Here is a 20,797-nt window from a genome sequence, read left to right as displayed (position 1 = left end):
AATCGATGTTGGGCCCACTTGGTGGTTTAGACTTTATCTCCTTTATTAGGTAGCCTTAGGCCTCTTTGCTTTATTCTTTTATCTCTTTGTAGCCTTGGTCACTTTTGGGCCTTGGTAAAACTTTATTTTGGTTTTTTTAATAAGAGTTCTTCTTTTCTTAAACAAAAAAAAAAAAAAAAAACTTGTCGCTAGTTTTAATTGAAGTTCGTAGCCGTTTCGCGAGTATCAATTGAAGTTCAATAATAGGCTATTATTCTCATGAATTTATAGCTGCAAATCAAACCAAAAATTTCAAATATTTACTAAATATATTAACACACGCTAAAATTAATATATATATATATATATATATATATATATATATATATATATATAATAAACTTACGACTTTTTTCTTGTTTTTTTGTCAAGATAGGCGGAAATATATACAACCAATCAGGGACGGAGCCAGAAAATTAGTTGATTAGGGGCGAAGTTTAAATAACGATAGAAATGTCAATTACAAAATATCAAAAGGTCATAATAAGGTTAAAATACAAAATACATTATAAATGATAATATAATATTTTTGATAGTTTATACCATAGTTAGAGTCAGAGCCAAAAATATACTTGAGGTGAAAATGTGAAAATATTTATGACAAAATCTGAAATATAATCAATTAGATAAAATTATTTGAATAACACTATATTCAAAAATACTTTTTAATTTTAATTTTATGTAGTTAATTAGATCAACTTTAAATTTTTCTAAATTGATTTGAATATAATGAAGTATAATATAAACTTGTATACTACATTAATTAAATGGTTCACATCCTATATGCTTGAGATACGCAAGTAACACTTTGGCGTATTTTTTAGAAAAAAAAAAAAACTTTTTCAATTTTTTTTTTCTTAAACTCATTCATCTCCCAAATAAGCTTTTCATAAAATTATACATTTTTTAAAACCTTCCTATTTTGTCATTGCCTTTTCTTTTCTTTCCATTTCAGTCATTTGCCCATATGGCGTTTGTAACACCTCGTTTTTCTTAACTTAAAAACATAGAATAAGCGGTCTCAAAAGACGAAAAAAACGGAAATAAAGACTAATAAGTAGGATAAATAAATCCAAAGTCAAAGCTAACAAAAGAAAGAGGAAGTGTCGCCGCCACAGTTACCCACCCACGAGTAACTGCACAGGCTAAACAACTCACAAACTAAACAGAGTCAAAAGCTCACAACATCAAAATAAGGGGATATGCAATCCCCGATGTCCAAGCACCAACAAAATATAGTAGTCAAGCTACATCCAAAAGAGAGGGATAACTAGAGCTAACAACATCTAAGCCCTAGAGCTACACACACTACAACTATATATGCGAGCTCTCGTCATGCACCAAGATCACCTGAAAGGGGTTAAAAACTACAACTAGTAGCAAAGGTGGACATGACTTTATTTCACCAGGCCAATACCTAGAGTACCTTCAATAATTGTCCTTGTGACTTGCTCTAGTAATACTGGTTTTAATGATCAAGTGTTTATCGTTACACCAAAAGTTATAACTAGTTAGTATATATAGTTTTAATGAGAGGACTCTCCAAGCTTCCATCCGGACAACTCATACCCTAATGTTATCCATGACTAATAATCCATGCATAAAATGGTAAAAGGACTAATAATTAGTGAAATAGACAAGCTAAGGTTGGCTAGATAGTAGAACTGGGAAACCCTTATATCCAAGTTCAACTACTCATTATCATGGTATATTATTACTAGTTAATTTGGTCATTGAATTCCACCCATACCCTGTACTTCAATGAGTTGATCAATAAATTTGGTTGTGGGGGATAAAAAAAAAAATTAAAAACTACAATAAAAATAAAAATAAATAAATAAACAGAATCAAAGGCCATAAGTGCAATTAATTGGCATCTCCACAGCCAATAACCTGCATGTATGGACACTTTAAATTCAGGCATGTCTGAGCTAGCTTATTCAATGCATGTAGGAAGAAATGGAGATTCTTTACAACTCCATTGCAGTTCCCTTATAATATGCATGTGTATGGTTAAATTCATTACCCAAAACGACCAATGCCTATAGTTGGTTATAGCCATTTTAAAACTAGCTAAGGGAGTGTAAGCACCCTCTCCAACAGAAGAATATTCTTTTTAATACTAAACTTTACAACTATATTCACGACTACATATGTGGAATGTTAGGGATAATTTAATTTGTAACTGTAATTGTTTTTTCTATTCTTTCAATTCAAATCATATTTTAATAAATGGAGTGATCTGAGTAGATATTTACTGAATAGCCAAAGCATACCACTGAATCACCACGAAATCACTCCTGGAAATTATGGAATTTCCGATCACCTGAAAATGATCTTAAATCAAGTAGAAAGTCTTGTTCCGACCACTTTTGGTATCTGGAAAAACCTTTGTTGCTATTTCTGACCACTTTTTGCTTTCGACTTGATATAAGATCACTTTCAGGTGGTCGGAAATTTCATAATTTTCAGCAGTGAATGCACATCGTGGGGGAAAGATATGGGTACGCATATTTCCAGATAAACCAGTTATTGTACGACCCGCGGAAACACATATGTGTTTGGGAAAAAGATCCCCCGAATATTGGGTAGCTGTTGTGAAACCCGGTTGAATACTTTATGACCGAAAAGTCGGAAAAAACTATGGTTTCCAAACGCACGAGGGAGATTTACCCTAGGCTACTTTGCTTTGTAAACTGTAACACGATCATATATATAGATTAGTCATGTGCGGAGCCCGGTTAGGTTGGCATTGCCACCACCGATGGTATAAGTTCGGTTAGGTCGACATTGCCACCACCGGGGCTATAAGTCCGGTTAGGTCGGCATTGCCACCACCAGCGCGGTTAGCCCGAGACCGCATCTCAGCATAAGGCTTACGAAGTAGGCTCTATAAGCTCGATTAGGTCAGCATTGCCACCACCGGCGCTATAAGCCCGATTAGGTCAGGATTACCACCATTGGCGCTACAAGCCCAATTATGTCAGCATTGCTATCACCGGCGCTATAAGCCCGATTAGGTCAGTATTGCCACCATCGGCGTGATAAGCCCGGGACCATGAATAAAAGACTCCTTTGAGCTAATATTCTCCCATTTACTCTTTACTCTACATACACACAGTATACACTTCACATACATCAAGCAATACTCGGTATCAATGGTACTAGGCAACATGCTTATGAGCCCCGTCAACGCGTTCAAGCACCTCGTTAACATTTTGAAACAATAAGCTGATACAAAAAATTGATTAACAAAAAATAAACATTTGGTTATTTGGCGAAGTCAAACCAATCAAAATTGACTGATCAACTATATTACCCAACTACGCCCACAATTTTTTTTATTAGATAAATAAACTATATATAGTTCTAAATTTTTGTTTAAGTGTTCCGCCGGAATTGCATGTTTTCCATAAATCAATTCTGGTTTCCAGCCCATCCGTGTCGTCAAATACTTTTGATAGGCTTAAAAAAGAAAAACATGTTTTTAATTGTTTCAGACGACGGTCAAAAATTCCAGAAGAAATTAAACACATATATAGCTATTAAAATTCGGATCTGAAAGTAAAGTGGAGATTATTGAAGGAAATGAGAGGTGAATAAACTCTGATCTAAAGCAATAAATTCGGTATCTCTTTATGCCAAAATCATATATATACACACGCATATCTCTGTGTAGTTTGTGAGAGTGAAAGTGAGAGAGGTAGCAGACATGGGTTTTGTTGAAGAAAAACAAGAGAACAACAATAAAAGTGGTGAGAAAGGAGGAAGTTGTAATGAAGAACAACAGAAAGTCCCATTCTACAAGTTGTTTACATTCGCGGACCGGGTCGACATCTCTCTAATAATCGCCGGCACATTGGGCGCCATCGGCAACGGGATGGCGCAGCCGCTGATGACCATCTTCTTCGGCGAGCTCATAAATTCTTTCGGAACTACAGATCCCTCGCATGCTGTTCATCAAGTCTCTAAGGTACTACATACTATACCTACTGGCTACTATATATATATATATATATACTACGTAAAATTATATATGCAAAACATAATGCATAATATAATAAAAATGTTATGGTTTATTATTGTGTGATTTAATTTCCAGATATGTATCAAGTATGTGTACCTTGCCATCGGTTCGGGCATAGCTGCGTATTTACGTAAGTGCATCTATCCATCTTCATTCTTCAATAAGATCGAACTTGTAGCTAGCTAGCGTATGTTACGTTGTGAACATTTAAGCTAGATAGTATATATAGGGAATATATTTAAAAGATGTGTTGAATTGTTTTTATATATTATTTTAATTTTATTTTATTTTATTTTATGTATGTATGGTACGGTAGAGATGTCTTGTTGGATGATTACTGGAGAGCGTCAGGCAGGTCGTATAAGGGCATTATACTTACAGACAATTCTAAGACAGGACATTGCCTTCTTTGACACGGGAACTACAACGGGAGAGGTTATAGGAAGAATGTCTGGCGATACCATTCTCATTCAAGAAGCCATGGGCGAAAAGGTGAAAATATAATTAAAGTTAATTGTTTGATAGATCTGATCTCCCTAATTAATTAATTGTATAAAACAGTACTTTAATTTGGATCAGTTTAATCGGAAAATTAGTATTGTACGAACCATAAAAGAAAGTACATTTTTTAATGTACTAAAAGTATATTATTTGTGTACGGAATGAAATAATGTACTTTTTTTTTTTTTTTTTTTCTGAAAACAAAGTACACTTTTGGAGTGTATTACAATGCAGTAACTGTTCATAACTACTGAAATACAAAGAGTGAATAAGACTCAAACCCACAACGTAACCTCCCATGCATGCATATGGCCGGGAGCGTGCAACCTTAGACCACAAGGTCTTGGCCCGGGGCGTCCTAGGATTAAGAGGTCTTAAATAAGTTGTTTGATTAAATATATGGCATTAATTTCCTAGCTGGCCTGCTGCAGGTTGGGAAGTTCTTACAGTTTACTTCAACATTCGTGGGAGGATTCGCAATTGCCTTTTCAAAAGGATGGCTTCTCTCATTGGTGTTGTCTTCGTCCATACCTGCCCTGGTTATAACAGGAGGATCTATGGCGCTTCTCATTGCAAAGATGTCAAGCCGTGGCCAAGTTGCGTATGCACAGGCTGGAAATGTAGTGGAGCAGACAATAGGAGGGATTAGAACTGTAAGTACTACTACATTTGTTTTAAGTAGACAACAGTTTTTAACAAAAGTACAGGGTTGTCTTTTGTATAAAAGACAACAGTTTGGTCTAAAACCGTTCGTCTTTGAAAACATAATAATATAAGTGATCGATCTGATCTGATCTGATCTGTTAGTTACGTATAGGTTGCTTCTTTCACCGGAGAGCAACGCGCAATCAAGAAATATGAGGAGAAGCTACAAATCGCTTATAAATCTACAGTTCAACAAGGGCTTGCTTCTGGCATAGGACTGGGAGTTATATTACTAGTTGTGTTCAGCACTTACGGGCTAGCGGTCTGGTACGGTGCCAAGCTCATAATACACAATGGGTACACAGGAGGAGATGTGATTAATATTCTTATGGCCATCATGAATGGAGGAATGTAAGCAAGCAAGCATTTAATTAATAATAATATATTTAATTTATTGGCTCATCTGATCTGATCTGATCTTATCAAAAAATATATATAGTGCACTGGGGCAGACAAGTCCATCTCTCAACGCATTTTCGGCAGGGCAGGTTGCAGCTTACAAAATGTTTGAGACAATAAATCGCAAACCAGTGATTGATGTTTACGACACGAGTGGCACTGAGCTGCAAGATATTAGGGGTGAAATCGAGCTGAAAGATGTGTATTTCAAGTATCCGGCGAGGAAAGATGTGCAAATTTTTGCAGGGTTTTCAATTTATATCCCTAGTGGCAAGACTGCAGCTCTTGTAGGGCAGAGCGGGAGCGGCAAGTCTACCATCATTAGTTTATTGGAAAGGTTTTATGATCCTGATTCTGGAGAAGTTATTATAGACGGTGTTAACTTGAAGAAATTTAAAGTGAGATGGTTGAGGCAACAAATGGGATTAGTGAGCCAAGAGCCAATCTTGTTTGCAACTAGCATAAAAGAGAACATAAGCTATGGTAAGGAAAATGCTACAGATGCAGAGATCAGAACAGCAATAGAACTTGCAAATGCAGCCAAATTCCTTGACAAGCTCCCTGAGGTAAAGTACGTACGTAGTTATGCATGCATGCATGCATGTTGATCAGATCCAGCATAATATAATTCATATATGTAGGGGCTTGATACAATGGTTGGTGAGCATGGAACACAGTTATCAGGCGGACAAAAACAAAGGATTGCTATAGCCAGGGCCATTCTAAAGAACCCTAAAATCCTCCTCCTTGATGAAGCTACTAGTGCTTTGGATGCAGAATCAGAAAGAATTGTGCAAGATGCACTGGACAAGGTGATGGCCAACAGGACCACTGTGGTCATTGCTCATCGTTTGACCACAATCCGAAATGCTGATCTAATAGCAGTAGTGCAAACCGGCAAACTCGTGGAACAAGGTATTTATGTATATATATAGCTAGCTGGTGGAGTATGTACCTATATATTCAACTGTACTGTACTAGTCATTTTAATTTATTTCTTTATATGTATGTTAGGAACTCATGATGAGTTGATCAAAGATCCTAACGGAGCATATACACAGCTAGTAAGAATGCAGGAAGGAAACAAGCAGCAAGAAGAGAAGACGACAACGACTAGTGTAGAAGATCCAGCTGCTGCTGCTGATGATGATGAATTAAGTAGAAGCCAGCAGGAGCAGCAGATGTTATCTTCTGTACTGAGAAGATCTATCAGCCGTGTACAATCTTTCACGCATAGTTATGCAATTCCAGGGCTAGTTGACATCCAACAATCTGAAGATCAACAAGTAGAAGATAAATTAGAGGAGGCCGCAGTAGTAGATGCCCAAACATTAAAGAAAAGAAAGCGAGTGTCTATCAAAAGGCTTGCCCTCCTCAACAAACCAGAGTTTCCATTTTTGCTTCTTGGAGTTTTAGCAGCATGCTTTCATGGAATAATCTTCCCAATATTCGGCCTCCTTCTTTCCACTGTCATCAAAATTTTCTTCAAGCCTCTACCAGAGATGAATAAAGATTCCAAGTTCTGGGCACTCATGTATATTCTCCTCGGGGTAGCTACTTTAATAGTTGTGCCCATCCAGAATTTCTTCTTTGGAGTTGCGGGGGGTAAACTCATCCAGAGAATCCGTTCTTTAACATTCAGGAAAGTAGTCTACCAAGAAATTAGCTGGTTTGATGATCCTGCGAACTCAAGGTAGGTAGCTAGCTAGCTAGGTAATTAGTATATATGTATCACTTCCAACTATCTCATATATATGCATGTATAGCTTAAACTACATATATATATAACACTACTGGAAATTATTGAATTTCCGACCACCTGAAAGTGATCTTAAATCAAGTTGAAAGCAAAAAGTGGTCAGAAATAGCAACAAGGGTTTCTCCGGATACCAAAAGTTGTCGGAACAAGGCTTTCAACTTGATTTAAGATAACTTTCAGGTGGTCAGAAATTTCAGAATTTCCAGTAGTGTAACCTGCATCGATCCTACCTACTCCTCGATCACCGATCTCCTTCTTCAGTGGTGCAGTTGGCGCAAGATTATCCACCGATGCATCCACTGTCCGGAGCCTTGTAGGTGATGCTTTGGCTCTAATTGTCCAGAACATGGCAACAGTCGTGGCAGGGGTCGTAATTGCCTTTACAGCTAATTGGATCCTAGCATGCGATCCGTTTCTCCTGAGATTGCTCAGACTATCCTTTGGATTGGCACTGCGGAAAGAATATGGAAAACCTTGAAGGCAAGGTTCAGTGAGGCAGATATTTTTAGGATTTCTGATCTTCATGCTGAAATCCATCAAATAAGGCAGGGAGATCTGACAGTGAGTGCTTACTTTGCTAAGCTAAAGGTTCTATGGGATGAGCTCCAAGTAATAAGGCCATTACCTACCTGCAAGTGTGAGAGGAGATGTGACTGTGGTCTGTTACAGACTCTTGAACAACAATTGGAGAGTGATAACCTTTCAGTTTTCTTGAGAGGTCTCAATGATACATATGCTTCGGTTCAATCCCAAATCATGATGGCCAAGCCCCTTCCTACTGTTGATGAAGCTTTTATGATGGTTCAACAGCAAGAAAGGAGGTTCAACAATTCTGGAATGAATATGCAGACTCAAGAAGCAGGTAGCATTATGTTCACTCAAGGCAGTAATGGCAATTCAGTATCAAGAAAGTTTTCCAATAACAGTAACAATAGAAGGCCCATATGTTCCTATTGTGGATATACTGGACACACAGCAGAGAAGTGCTATAAGAAAAATGGATACCCCCCAGGCTGGAAACCAAGAAGCAAGAATGCTGGATCCGTCAACCAGACACAGATCATCTCTGCTGAGCAAACCTTCAATGAAGGCACTGGACCTGTTACCTTGAGTCAAGAAGAATACAAATTGCTGAAACAAGTCTTACAGAGAGATAGTGTAACTCACAACTCCTCACCCTTGAGTGAGATCAGTGGAATGGCACCACAGGCAAATTTGATTGCTGCAAACTTTGCCCCAAATCCACAGATTGAAGGTAAACATACTAAACACCCTTTTGATAGCAAAGCCAGTTGGATATTAGATAGTGGAGCTACTCACCATGTTGTGTGCCATCATAATCTGTTGACAAATGCTAGAAGAGTCCAAGGTATGTTTGTGGAATTGCCAAATGGTGATAAGGTTGATATTACACACATAGGGTCCATATATGCTGGCAAGTTGACCCTGCAAAATGTGTTTTGTGTTCCTGCATTTCACTATAACCTGATTTCTGTCATTGAGTTGATTAGACATTCCAAATGCAAATTGTTGTTGCATTCTGACACTTGCATAATACAGGATCAGGATTGTGGGAAGATGATTGGATTGGCTAGCTTGAAGAAAGGATTATATCATCTTGAAAGGCCTCAGATTTCTACTTCTGCTAGCCTAGAACAAATTAGAGTTAATGTTTGTAACTCTAGCAGTAATTGGCATGCTAGACTAGGGCATTGTTCATATGAAAAGTTGAAACAGTTATTCCTGTTGGATGAAAATTTGAGAATGAATAAAACTGATGTTTGCAATATATGTCATCTGGCTAAACAAAAAAGGCTACCATTCCACAATAGCACCACTGTATCTAATGACTGCTTTGAGCTAATACACATTGATATCTGGGGGCCATATCACACACATACTATCTATGGACATAGATTCTTTTTAACCATTGTGGATGATTTTAGCAGGGCCACATGGGTGTATTTGATGAGAAGCAAAGATGAAGTCAGGACACTAGTCAAAAATTTCTGTGCTTTCACCTTAACACAATTTGAGAAGAAGGTCAAATGTGTTAGAACAGACAATGGAAAAGAGTTCAAAATGGACAGTTTTTTTCAAGACAAAGGAATAATTCATCAGTCAACATGTACTTACACACCACAACAAAATGGTGTAGTGGAAAGGAAGCATGGTCATATCCTGGCAGTTGCAAGAGCTTTGAAATTTCAATCAGGATTGTCTGATGGTTTCTGGGGTGATTGTATCTTACATGTTGTCTATATCATTAATAAACTCCCATCCACAGTTTTACAAGGGCAGACTCCTCACCAAATCCTATTCAGAAAGGCACCTCAGTATTCTCATCTAAGGGTCTTTGGGTGCTTAGCCTATGCCATGATACACAAGGGTCATCAAAGGAAGTTTTCACCTAGAGCCAGGAAGTGTTTGTTCCTTGGGTTCCCTAATGGAGTGAAAGGATATAAGCTATATGATCTGAGTTCTAGGGAGGTATTCATATCAAGGGATGTGGTATTTTATGAGCACATGTTTCCTTACAGAATAGAGGAGGATCAGTCACACAAACAGGACTTACATCAGTCCCTTATTTTACCAAGTTACAATAATGTTATGGAAGATATCATCCTTCAGAAAGAGAATCCAAGAGAGGAAGCTAGAGATGTTGACAGCCCTATACTTCCAGACACTCTAGCATCAAGTTCCACTCAGGATCATTCTAGCAGAATGCAATCTCAACAAGAACAGATTCCAGTTGAGCCTAGGAGGTCCAGCAGACTGGTAACAAGACCTGCCTACCTTGAGGACTATGACTACAGCCTACCTGTTGCAAGGACTTCTCCTCATGTCCTTGCAGCTGTTCTGTCCTATGACAAAGTGTCTCCCAGTTTTAAGGCTTTTGCTACTAACATTCTCCACATTCAAGAGCCCAAGTGCTACAGTGAAGCCATTAAACATGAATGTTGGAGGGCTGCAATGCAGTCAGAAATAGAGGCCCTACAGGCCAACAATACATGGGAACTGACTACACTTCCACAATCTAAGCAGCCAATTGGGTGTAGATGGGTTTACAAGGTCAAGCACAAAGCTGATGGAACAATTGAAAGGTGCAAGGCTAGGCTGGTTGCAAAAGGGTACACTCAAACTTGTGGAATAGACTATGTTGATACCTTTAGTCCAGTAGCCAAGGTAACAACTATCAGAACTCTCCTCACTATAGCAGCTGCAAAGGGATGGCAATTACATCAACTTGATGTTAATAATGCCTTTCTACATGGAGATCTCCAAGAAGAAGTCTATATGAATCTCCCCCCAGGGTTCACACCTGCACAACCAGGCCAAGTTTGCAGACTAAGGAGATATCTTTATGGTCTAAAGCAAGCAAGCAGACAATGGAATGCAAGATTGACTACTGAATTGTTAAACATGGGTTTCAAGCAAGCTACCTGTGATAATTCTTTATTCACTAAGGGTTCAGGTGACACTTTTGTAGCTCTCTTAGTCTATGTTGAAGACATAGTATTGGCTAGCAGGGACAGGCAGCAGATACAACAAATAAAAGATCACTTGCATTCAGCTTTTCAGATCAAGGATTTGGGCAATCTAAGATTTTTCTTGGGGCTGGAGGTTGCTAGATGTCAGAAGGGCATCTCTGTGACACAAAGGAAATATGCCTTAGATCTTCTACATGATACAGGATTTCTTGGGAGCAAGCCTGTAAGATGCCCCATGATTCAGGCACATAGATTATCAAAAACTGATGGCTCAGCTCTAAAGGACAACACTGTTTACAGAAGATTAATAGGGAAACTTCTTTATTTGACCATCACCAGGCCTGACATTAGCTTTGCTGTCCAACAATTATCTCAATTCTTGGATTCTCCCACCACCATCCACATGCAAGCAGCTCATAGGATATTAAGATACATCAAAGGCAGCCCTGGGCAAGGATTATTTTTTCCTGCAAATTCCAATTTAAAGCTAAGGGGCTTTGCTGATTCAGATTGGGCATCATGTCCTGATACTAGGAAGTCTGTAACTGGATTTTGCATGTTCCTAGGAGATGCCTTGATATCCTGGAAATCTAAGAAGCAAAGCACAGTTTCAAGATCATCTTCTGAAGCTGAGTATAGGGCAATTGCCCTGGCAGCATGTGAATTGCAATGGCTACTCTACCTGCTTGAGGTTCTTGAAGTCAAGATGACTGATGCAGCTGTGTTGTTTTCAGACAGTAAATCTGCCATTGCCATAGCAGAGAACCCCGTGTTTCATGAGAGAACCAAACATATAGAGATTGACTGCCACTTGATAAGGGAGAAAGTTCAGAAAGGAATCATCAAATTGCTACATGTCTCTACTGAGAATCAAACAGCAGACATTCTGACCAAACCCCTTCAGCCAATGGTGTTTCACAATCTGGTTTCCAAGCTGGGGCTTCATTCCATGTACACTCCAGCTTGAGGGGGGGTATTAGAGTATAGTTTGGACAGTTGGAATGGCAGTTAGCTTAATTGTAAAGTAGCAGTTAGAATGGCAGTTAGTAGTTAGTTAGTTTCTTTACTGTTTCATTGGTTTTCTTTCCTCTGCTAAGTCTCTGTACAAACTGATCTCATTCATTCATTTTTCATACACATCAATAAACAGAGCTCTTCTTCCTGTTCTCTTCCTAATTTCATAATAAGTCAAGTTGCAAATGATGCAGTTGGGAGCATAAGAACCGTGGCCTCGTTTTGTGCAGAAGAGAAGGTGATGGCTATGTATCAGAAGAAATGTGAAGAGCCTATGAAGCAAGGGGTTAAAATAGGACTCATAAGTGGAGGGGGTTTGGGCTTTGGTTCTCTTGTGCTCTATCTCACAAATGCATTTTGTTTCTACATAGGAGCTGTTCTTATTGAACACGACTTAGCAACCTTTCCAGAGGTCTTCAAGGTCAGAATAATAATGAATTAATGATTCATGAATTCAAACAACTAAAGTTTTAATTAGCTAGCTAGCTTTTGAATTTCGCAGGTTTTCTTTGCACTGGCAATGACTGCTACTGGAGTTTCTCAATCCTCTGCTATGGCACCAGACCTTAACAAGGCTAAGGATTCAGCAGCCTCTATATTCGACATTCTTGACAGAAAACACAAGATTGATAGTAGCAGTGAACAAGGTACGACATTAACTAGTGTCCGAGGAGATATCGAGCTACAACATGTAGCATTCAAGTATCCAACTCGCCCCGATATCGAAATTTTCAAGGACATGTGCCTCACTATGCCTGCTGGAAAGACATGCGCTCTTGTTGGAGAGAGTGGAAGTGGGAAATCAACGGTGATTGGGCTAGTAGAGAGATTCTATGATCCTGATTCTGGAGAGGTTTTGCTGGATGGGGTTCCAATCGAGAAACTCAACCTAAGTTGGCTAAGGCAACAAATAGGGCTGGTGAGCCAAGAACCAGTACTCTTCAATGACAGGATTCGCGACAACATAGCCTATGGCAAACAAGGAAATGTTACAGAGGAAGAGATCATTGAGGCTGCAAAAGCATCCAATGCTCACAATTTCATCTCCTCACTGCCTCACGGCTACGATACTCCGGTGGGAGAGAGGGGGACACAACTATCCGGTGGTCAAAAGCAACGGATAGCCATCGCTAGAGCGATACTTAAAGAACCAAGAATTCTTCTACTGGACGAGGCTACGAGCGCGCTGGACACACAGTCAGAGCACATAGTGCAAGAGGCGTTGGAGCGCGTGATGGTGAACCGGACCACTGTCGTCGTGGCTCACCGTTTAGCAACAATTAAAGGGGCTGACCTGATTGCTATGGTGAAAAATGGAGTCATTGCAGAGAAGGGGACACACGAGACGCTTTTGAAAATCAATGGAGGAGTTTATGCTTCGTTGGTAGCACTTCACACCACTGCTACTACTAAATGATCACATCTCATCCCATGCATCCATTCTAGCTTCTTGCCGGGGGACTGATAGATGGAAGATACAAATATTTCCACACACCACCTCCCAACATGTTTATTTATACAATAAATGCATGTGGATGGTTGTTTCATTTTTCTTAATATCAAATTTTAAAATGATGGATACATGTATTATATTCTATCCGGTTTGCAAAATTGCAAGTAACAAATTTAATTTTCTACCTTTGTCCTTAATTAATGTCACTATCTTCTCAATTCTCAAGTATTTTACATCCGCTCATCGTTGCAATATAATGACAATTCGCTCATCAATACATGGAACTACAATCCACGCCCACCTCGCCAACCTCACCAAGGTATCTCCATAATGAAGATTTTATATTTGAGATTAAACCCTAAAAAGTGCACCTTCAAGGCGCATAGTGAAAAAACCTTGGATTCAATAGTCTCGAGGAGAGGCATCGAGTCCAGTCCGGAAAAGATAATGGTCATCTTGGACATGGAGCCTCCATGGACCCTCAAGAAGGTCAATGCCATATGGGCAAATGACTGAAATGGAAAGAAAAGAAAAGACAATGACAAAAATAAGAAGGTTTTAAAAAATGTATAATTTTAGGAAAAGCTTATTTGGGAGATGAACGAGTTTAAGAAAAAAATTGAAAAAGTTTTTTTTTTTTTTTTTTTTTTTCTAAAAAATACGCCAAAGTGCCACTTGCATCTCTCAAGCATATAGGATGTGAAAATGAAATGCAAGTGGTACGATGTTTCTCGTACAATAAAAGAAACATAATTGCCAATTGCGTTTCTCTTCCATTTGCGACTAACGCCACCAGTCACAAGAGACGCATGTGCCACATGCGTCTCTCATAAGACACAAGTCCCACTTGCATATCTGGTTCATTCGCCACAGGAAAAATGTTATTCTTACTTGTGTGTCAGTTGTGATGTGATGGGTCGATACTCAACAATACCATCACCCAACACGAAACCCAACAAGGGGGTGACACTACAAAAAAATGTGAAAATAGCAACGGAGTTACCGACGGATCCATTCCGTTGCAAACCTAGCAACGGAATAGCGACAACATAGTGACGGGGTTTCATTTTTTTTTATTAAATAGACATATAGCGACGGATTTGCGACGGATTGGCGACGGATTTTACAACGGAATATTTCCGTCGTTAAAAACGTACCTAATTTTAGCGGTAAATTTTTGCGCGTAATCTAGCGACGAATTTTCGCGAATTAATTCTTTCATTTTATTTGCTACAGATTAGCAACGGATGTACATCCGTCGCTAGAATTTTAAGCGAGGTTAATTTCTGTTACAAGTGTAGCGACAGATATGGGTATTCGTCGCTATATAGCGACGAATATAGTGTCCGTCGCTGTAGTGACGGATATTCAGTCCGTCGCTAGATTTATCATGTCGTTTGTTTTCATTTTTTTTTTCTTCTTAGCGATGGATCGTCAAATCCGTCGCTAGATTACAAGCAAGTCAGTATAAAGCAGTAGCCAATTTTTTTTTTATTAATATAGCAACGATTATGGTATCCGTCGCAAGGTATTACTGAAACACGCGTATTTTTTTTTAATATAGCGACGGATACAATAATCCGTCGCTCGGTAAGAATGGTTCCTTGATTTTTTCACCAAATTCTCAACTATAAATACTACCTATCTTATAATTTCAAACTCACACTTATAAACTTCACACTTAACCACACAATGGCTCAGAAACCGTTGAAGAAAACACATCCGAGGAAATGTATGCACCATTGGTGGCATATATTTCAGCCTATCTTACAAAAAAAAAAAAAAAAAAAAAAAAAAAACAAGAAAAAAGCGGTGTAAGTTTATTTTATTTTTTATATATTAAATTTAGCGTGTGTTAATATATTTTATATATTAAAAAGCGGTGGTATGGTGTTGGTGGTGGTGGTGGTATGGTGTTGGTGGTGGTAGTGGTTGCGGTGGTGGTGGTGGTGGTGGTGGTATGGTGTTGGTGGTGGTGGTGGTAGTGGTAGTGGTTGCGGTGGTGGTGTGGTGGCGGCGGCAGTAGTGGTGGTGATGGTGGTAGTGAGGTGGTGGTGGTATGATGTTGAAGATGTTGGTGGTGGTGTGATGTTGGTGTAAAAGTTGGAAAATGACTTCCCCCCCAAAAAAAGGGGAAGTCATTTTCCTCCAAAACAAGCTTATTTTCCAAAGTCAACGGAAAATGATTTCCGTTGACTTGATTTTCCAGGCACATCCAAACAATGAAAACTTGGAAAATGATTTCCAGAACTCATTTTTCAGGTTTCCAAAAACACCCTTAGTAAATATTTGTTATGTAACAAAATTTTTGGTTTGATTTGCAGTATTGAATTTCAATTAATACTCGCGAAACGGCTACGAACTTCAATTAAAATTCGCGACATGTTTTTATATTTAAATATAAAAATATATTGTAAAAATTAGAAAATGTCTAATAATTATATTAGACAATGCAAGTTGATGGAAACGACGAAGTTTATATTTGTACTAGTTTTTTACGCGCATTGCGCGGTTGAGATAATGCCCAATGTTATTTTTTTAAATAAGTACTTTAAAGTATATTAAGGCAAGATTATATTGGAATTGTTCAGGCATAGGTAATTCTAAGTTTACAAATGTAGTGGCTGACCTGATTGCTGTGGTGAAAAATGGAGTCATTGCAGAGAAGGGGACACACGAGACGCTTTTGAAAATCAATGGAGGAGTTTATGCTTCGTTGGTAGCACTTCACACCACTGCTACTACTAAATGATCACATCTCATCCCATGCATCCATTCTAGCTTCTTGCCGGGGGACTGATAGATGGAAGATACAAATATTTCCACACACCACCTCCCAACATGTTTATTTATACAATAAATGCATGTGGATGGTTGTTTCATTTTTCTTAATATCAAATTTTAAAATGATGGATACATGTATTATATTCTATCCGGTTTGCAAAATTGCAAGTAACAAATTTAATTTTCTACCTTTGTCCTTAATTAATGTCACTATCTTCTCAATTCTCAAGTATTTTACATCCGCTCATCGTTGCAATATAATGACAATTCGCTCATCAATACATGGAACTACAATCCACGCCCACCTTGCCAACCTTACCAAGGTATCTCCATAATGAAGATTTTATATTTGAGATTAAACCCTAAAAAGTGCACCTTTAAGGCGCACAGTGAAAAAACCACTAGTACAGAAAAGATTAAAAAATTCTAATAAGGGCACTGACCCTTAGACGTTTATTAGAAAAAGCCAAATGTCGCCTCGACTGAGGGACTCGGCAAGAGAAAGAGAAAAGAAACAAGGGCGCTGGCCCTTAGATGTTTCTAAGAAAAAGCCAAAGGTCGCCTCGACTTAGGGACTCGACAAGAGAAAGATAAAAGAAACAAGGGCACTGACCCTTAGACGTTTCTTAGAAAAAGCCAAAGGTCGCCTCAATTGAGGGACTCGGCAAGAGAAAAAGAAAAGAAACAAGGGCACTGACCCTTAGACGTTTCTTAGAAAAAGCCAAAGGACGCCTCGACTGAGGGACTCGGCAAGAGAAAAAGAAAAGAAACAAGGGCACTGACCCTTAGACGTTTCTTAGAAAATGCCAAAGGTCACTTCGACTAAGGGACTCGGCAAGAGAAAGCGAAAAGAAACAAGGGCACTGACCCTTAGATGTTTCATAGAAAAAGCCACAGGTCGCCTTGACTGAGGGACACGACAAGAGAAAGAGTAAAGAAACAAGGGCACTGACCCTTAGACGTTTCTTAGAAAAAGCCAAAGGTCGCCTCGACTAAGGGACTCCGCAAGAGAAAGAGAAAAGAAACAAGGGCACTGACCCTTAGACGTTTCTTAGAAAAAGCCAAAGGACGCCTCGACTAAGGGACTCGGCAAGCAAAAGGAAAAAAAGACAGGGCTCAAACCCTTAGAAGGTTCGAAGCAAAAAAAAAAAAAAAAAAGTGCATATGAGTAAAATAAAGAAGGCAAAATGGAAGTAAAAGGGGCATCTTATATTGAAATTTAAAAAGGGATCGAAGCCCCATTACAGAAATAAAAGAGAAGTACAAGGGCCCTAGTCTAAAGGGATCCTGCCGCGACCCCATCACGACCTTCACCTTGCCCATTCGCCGTTGGTCCAGCAGGAAGAGTAGGTGAAGGGTCCTCAGGCTGGAGAGGCACCTCGCCGACCGGCAGCTCCTTCTGACCACCAAGCTCATCGACCGGCAGACTGCATCGGCGGCCGCAGTGACCGTCTGAACTGGAACAGCTGGAAGGAAGACATCGACGGTGTTGACAGGCAGCGGAGGAGGGGCCATGCGCGACTCCAAGCCCCAACCTTCGGGAGAGAAGGAGGGGTCGCGGGCCATCAAAACATCATAGACTTTGTGCTGCGTCGTGTTGAAAAAACAGACTTTTTTTTAAAAAAAAACTTGCAATAAAAATAAAACACATGCCAAGTACTTTGTGCTCAAATGACATGTAGTGACTCTCTCATATGGAAGGTCATGAGATCGAGCCTCAGTGGAGGCGGTGTTGACTTTTTGTGCTTCAACAGGTTGAGAAAGTATAGACGAACAGATACTACAATGTAATAGAGTCAGCTTTAAAAAAAAAACACATTGTCAAGTTCTTTTGAATTGAATATACAAGCCAATCTCGATCACACTTCTCTTCATTTGGCAAATATCTTGTGTAAAATGTTGACGAAAATCTTCTAGAGAATTTATCTTTAGGACCTTTATTTATTGATAAATCTCTTTTACGGGGCGTTCGGTTCACGGAATCTTAGATTACCCAAGGTAATATGATTACCTCTAGGAAGGTAATGTGAGATTTTGGGAATATAAAATTACCTTATGTGTTTGGTTTGGATTGTGGAATATAATATTACCTTGTTTGGTTAAGGGTTATATTTTATGTTATATGAATCAATTTACAATAATGTCTTCAATAATATGTGTGTGTGTGAATACTTAAATATTAATATATATATATATATATATATATATATATATATATATATATATATATATATATATATATATATATATATATATATTATTTAAGGATTAGTTAACAAGGGCAATGTTGGAATAAATCAAGGTAATCTAATATTACCTAAGAAAATGGGGGGTAATCACATTACCTTGAAACATTACCGCCACATCAGCTTTCAGGTAATATAACATTACCAGGTAATCTCATAACTTGAACCAAACAAGATAATATAATATTACAAGACTCAGATTACCTAGGTAATCTCAGATGACCTGAACCAAACGCCCCCTTAGGACCATCTTTCACAAGAATATCTATTAATTTAGAATCAAGGGCATCCCAATTTCTTGGATCATATATGTCAAATAAAAGTGAAGCATTTGGATCATATATATATATATATATATATATATATATATATATATATATATATATATATATATATATATATATATATATATATATATATATATATATATATATATATATATATATATATATATAGGTGATCACATGTGGCCATGTTGTTAGGTGTGGTCATATGTTCAATTATAGGCCATTAGATTATATAGATCCAATGAATCATATTAATCAAGATTTTTTCAGTATTTTCGCGCACATTCTCCTACCTAGCGAACTGCAAGGGTAAACTTGTCATAAAACACCGGATTAGGGAAAATCACATTGTTGTGTGTTTTATTACACTATTGGTGCATGTTGTCAACACTATTGGTGTATTCTGTAACACGACCGCTATAAATGGCCACTGTAATTACCATAACACGGGAATACACCATTGGTGTGTTTCACTGTGGTGTGTTTTATTACACTATTGGTGTATGTTGTCAACACTGTTGGTGTATTCTGGAACTCGTCCGCTATAAATGGCCATTGTAATTACCATAACACCCCCACTTACCAAAACACGCGAAAATCCTCAGAATTACCACTGCCGTTAGATTAAACTGATTCAACGACACAGATACGATGTACTACACGACCACACCTAATGACATGACCACATATGAGCGCTCTTTTATATATATATATATATATATATATATATATATGTTTCATATACATTTTTTCACTCCTCTGTATTACATATTACAATATTTTCTAACCAAAAATATGAAAATCAAACTATAAACAAAATTACAAACTTTATATAATCATATAACCGAACTACACGCGATAAGGTAATTAAACTTTTTTTTTAAACGAATACCCACAAAAATTCTAAGGGCATCCTCAATAGTTAAGTGTTTTTCCCTATTTTTTTGTGGCCCCAACATCCACATCATCATTTACTATCTCATTCAATCAAAAAAATTCTTTTTCCCACTAGTTTTAAGTTTTTTAACAACTTTTTGTGGACCCACCATTTACTCTACTATATTTTAATTATTTTATTTATTTATTATTATTATAATTTATAAAATTTTAATTACAATTATTATTTTTATTATATTTAAATTAAACATATCAAAATTTAAATAATTTTATAATTATAAATGTTTTAATGTATCTACATTTAGTTGAAATGATAATTATAAATTAAAATTAAATTACTAATAAATATAATATTAAAAATTAAAATTATATACTATATGGCTAAAATAGATTATATAAACAAAAAATAATTTTATTAAAAAAAATTGTGGACGTTGTTGTGCAATAGCACAGCAATGGCCAAAAGATTAAAAAAAACAAACAAACAAACTAGCAAAGCTATATGAAGATGCCCCATATATTTGTTTTGCGAGCTAGCGTCTAAACAATGCCTGACAAAACACTGACAAAAGACTTAAACTACAGGAGGAAGAAATTGTTAAAAGCTTGCATTCCTATTTGTCAAAAGCTAACACAAGAAGATTTTACTGTTCTAAATTAAAAGTTGGTGATGAATCCCCTGCCTATTGGGATTGCTCAAAGAGGGTTCAAATTGTGACTATGCTCCTTTATTACGGAGTATTTTTTTTAAAGAAAAAAAAAAAGCGACCAATTTAAATATATCTACTATACTAATAAGAGCTCAAGAGAGTTAGGCATGTAATGGGTAGAAAAAATGGCGGTTAAATTTTTTAATCAAATGAACGGCTCAGATTGATCAGATTTTAATTTTTCCTTAAGATTTCCTAATTTATCCTTAATGAATATGATTATCTGTTAACTTTTCCGTTAAATATTATCTTTTTCGTTAATTTCTGTTAGTTCACCGTTAACTTACTCATTGATTTCGATAAAAAAAGTCTTAGGTTCAAACCCCATCCCAATCAAAGTTGACATAATTAGTACTCTATTTTACTCTTATTAAATTTAGTACTCTATTTTACTCTTATTAAATTAAATAAATAATTTAGTAGCTACAACAAAAAATAATACATTTGCATTTCTTTAATTTAGAATTATGTGTCTACAATGTCTT

The 20,797-nt window shown here is 37.5% G+C and overlaps 1 protein-coding gene across 1 annotated transcript; it reads left to right on the top strand.

The window, feature by feature from the left end:
* The first annotated feature begins 3,635 nt into the window (after positions 1 to 3,635).
* On the top strand, positions 3,636 to 13,585 carry LOC109161639 (ABC transporter B family member 9-like). The gene is made up of 13 exons (XM_019310130.1): positions 3,636 to 4,012; positions 4,142 to 4,196; positions 4,383 to 4,558; positions 4,999 to 5,220; positions 5,385 to 5,623; positions 5,712 to 6,237; positions 6,313 to 6,586; positions 6,686 to 7,364; positions 7,692 to 7,878; positions 9,377 to 9,389; positions 9,628 to 9,649; positions 12,074 to 12,356; positions 12,438 to 13,585. Exons 1-13 carry the CDS (start codon positions 3,752 to 3,754, stop codon positions 13,350 to 13,352), a joined length of 3,852 nt encoding a protein of 1,283 aa, XP_019165675.1. The 5' UTR covers positions 3,636 to 3,751; the 3' UTR covers positions 13,353 to 13,585.
* The last annotated feature ends 7,212 nt before the right edge of the window (positions 13,586 to 20,797 follow it).

This window comes from Ipomoea nil, unplaced genomic scaffold (genome assembly GCF_001879475.1).
Source record: "Ipomoea nil cultivar Tokyo-kokei standard unplaced genomic scaffold, Asagao_1.1 scaffold2926, whole genome shotgun sequence".
Classification (NCBI taxonomy): domain Eukaryota; kingdom Viridiplantae; phylum Streptophyta; class Magnoliopsida; order Solanales; family Convolvulaceae; genus Ipomoea; species Ipomoea nil.
This window is presented reverse-complemented; position numbering and strand designations above follow the sequence as displayed.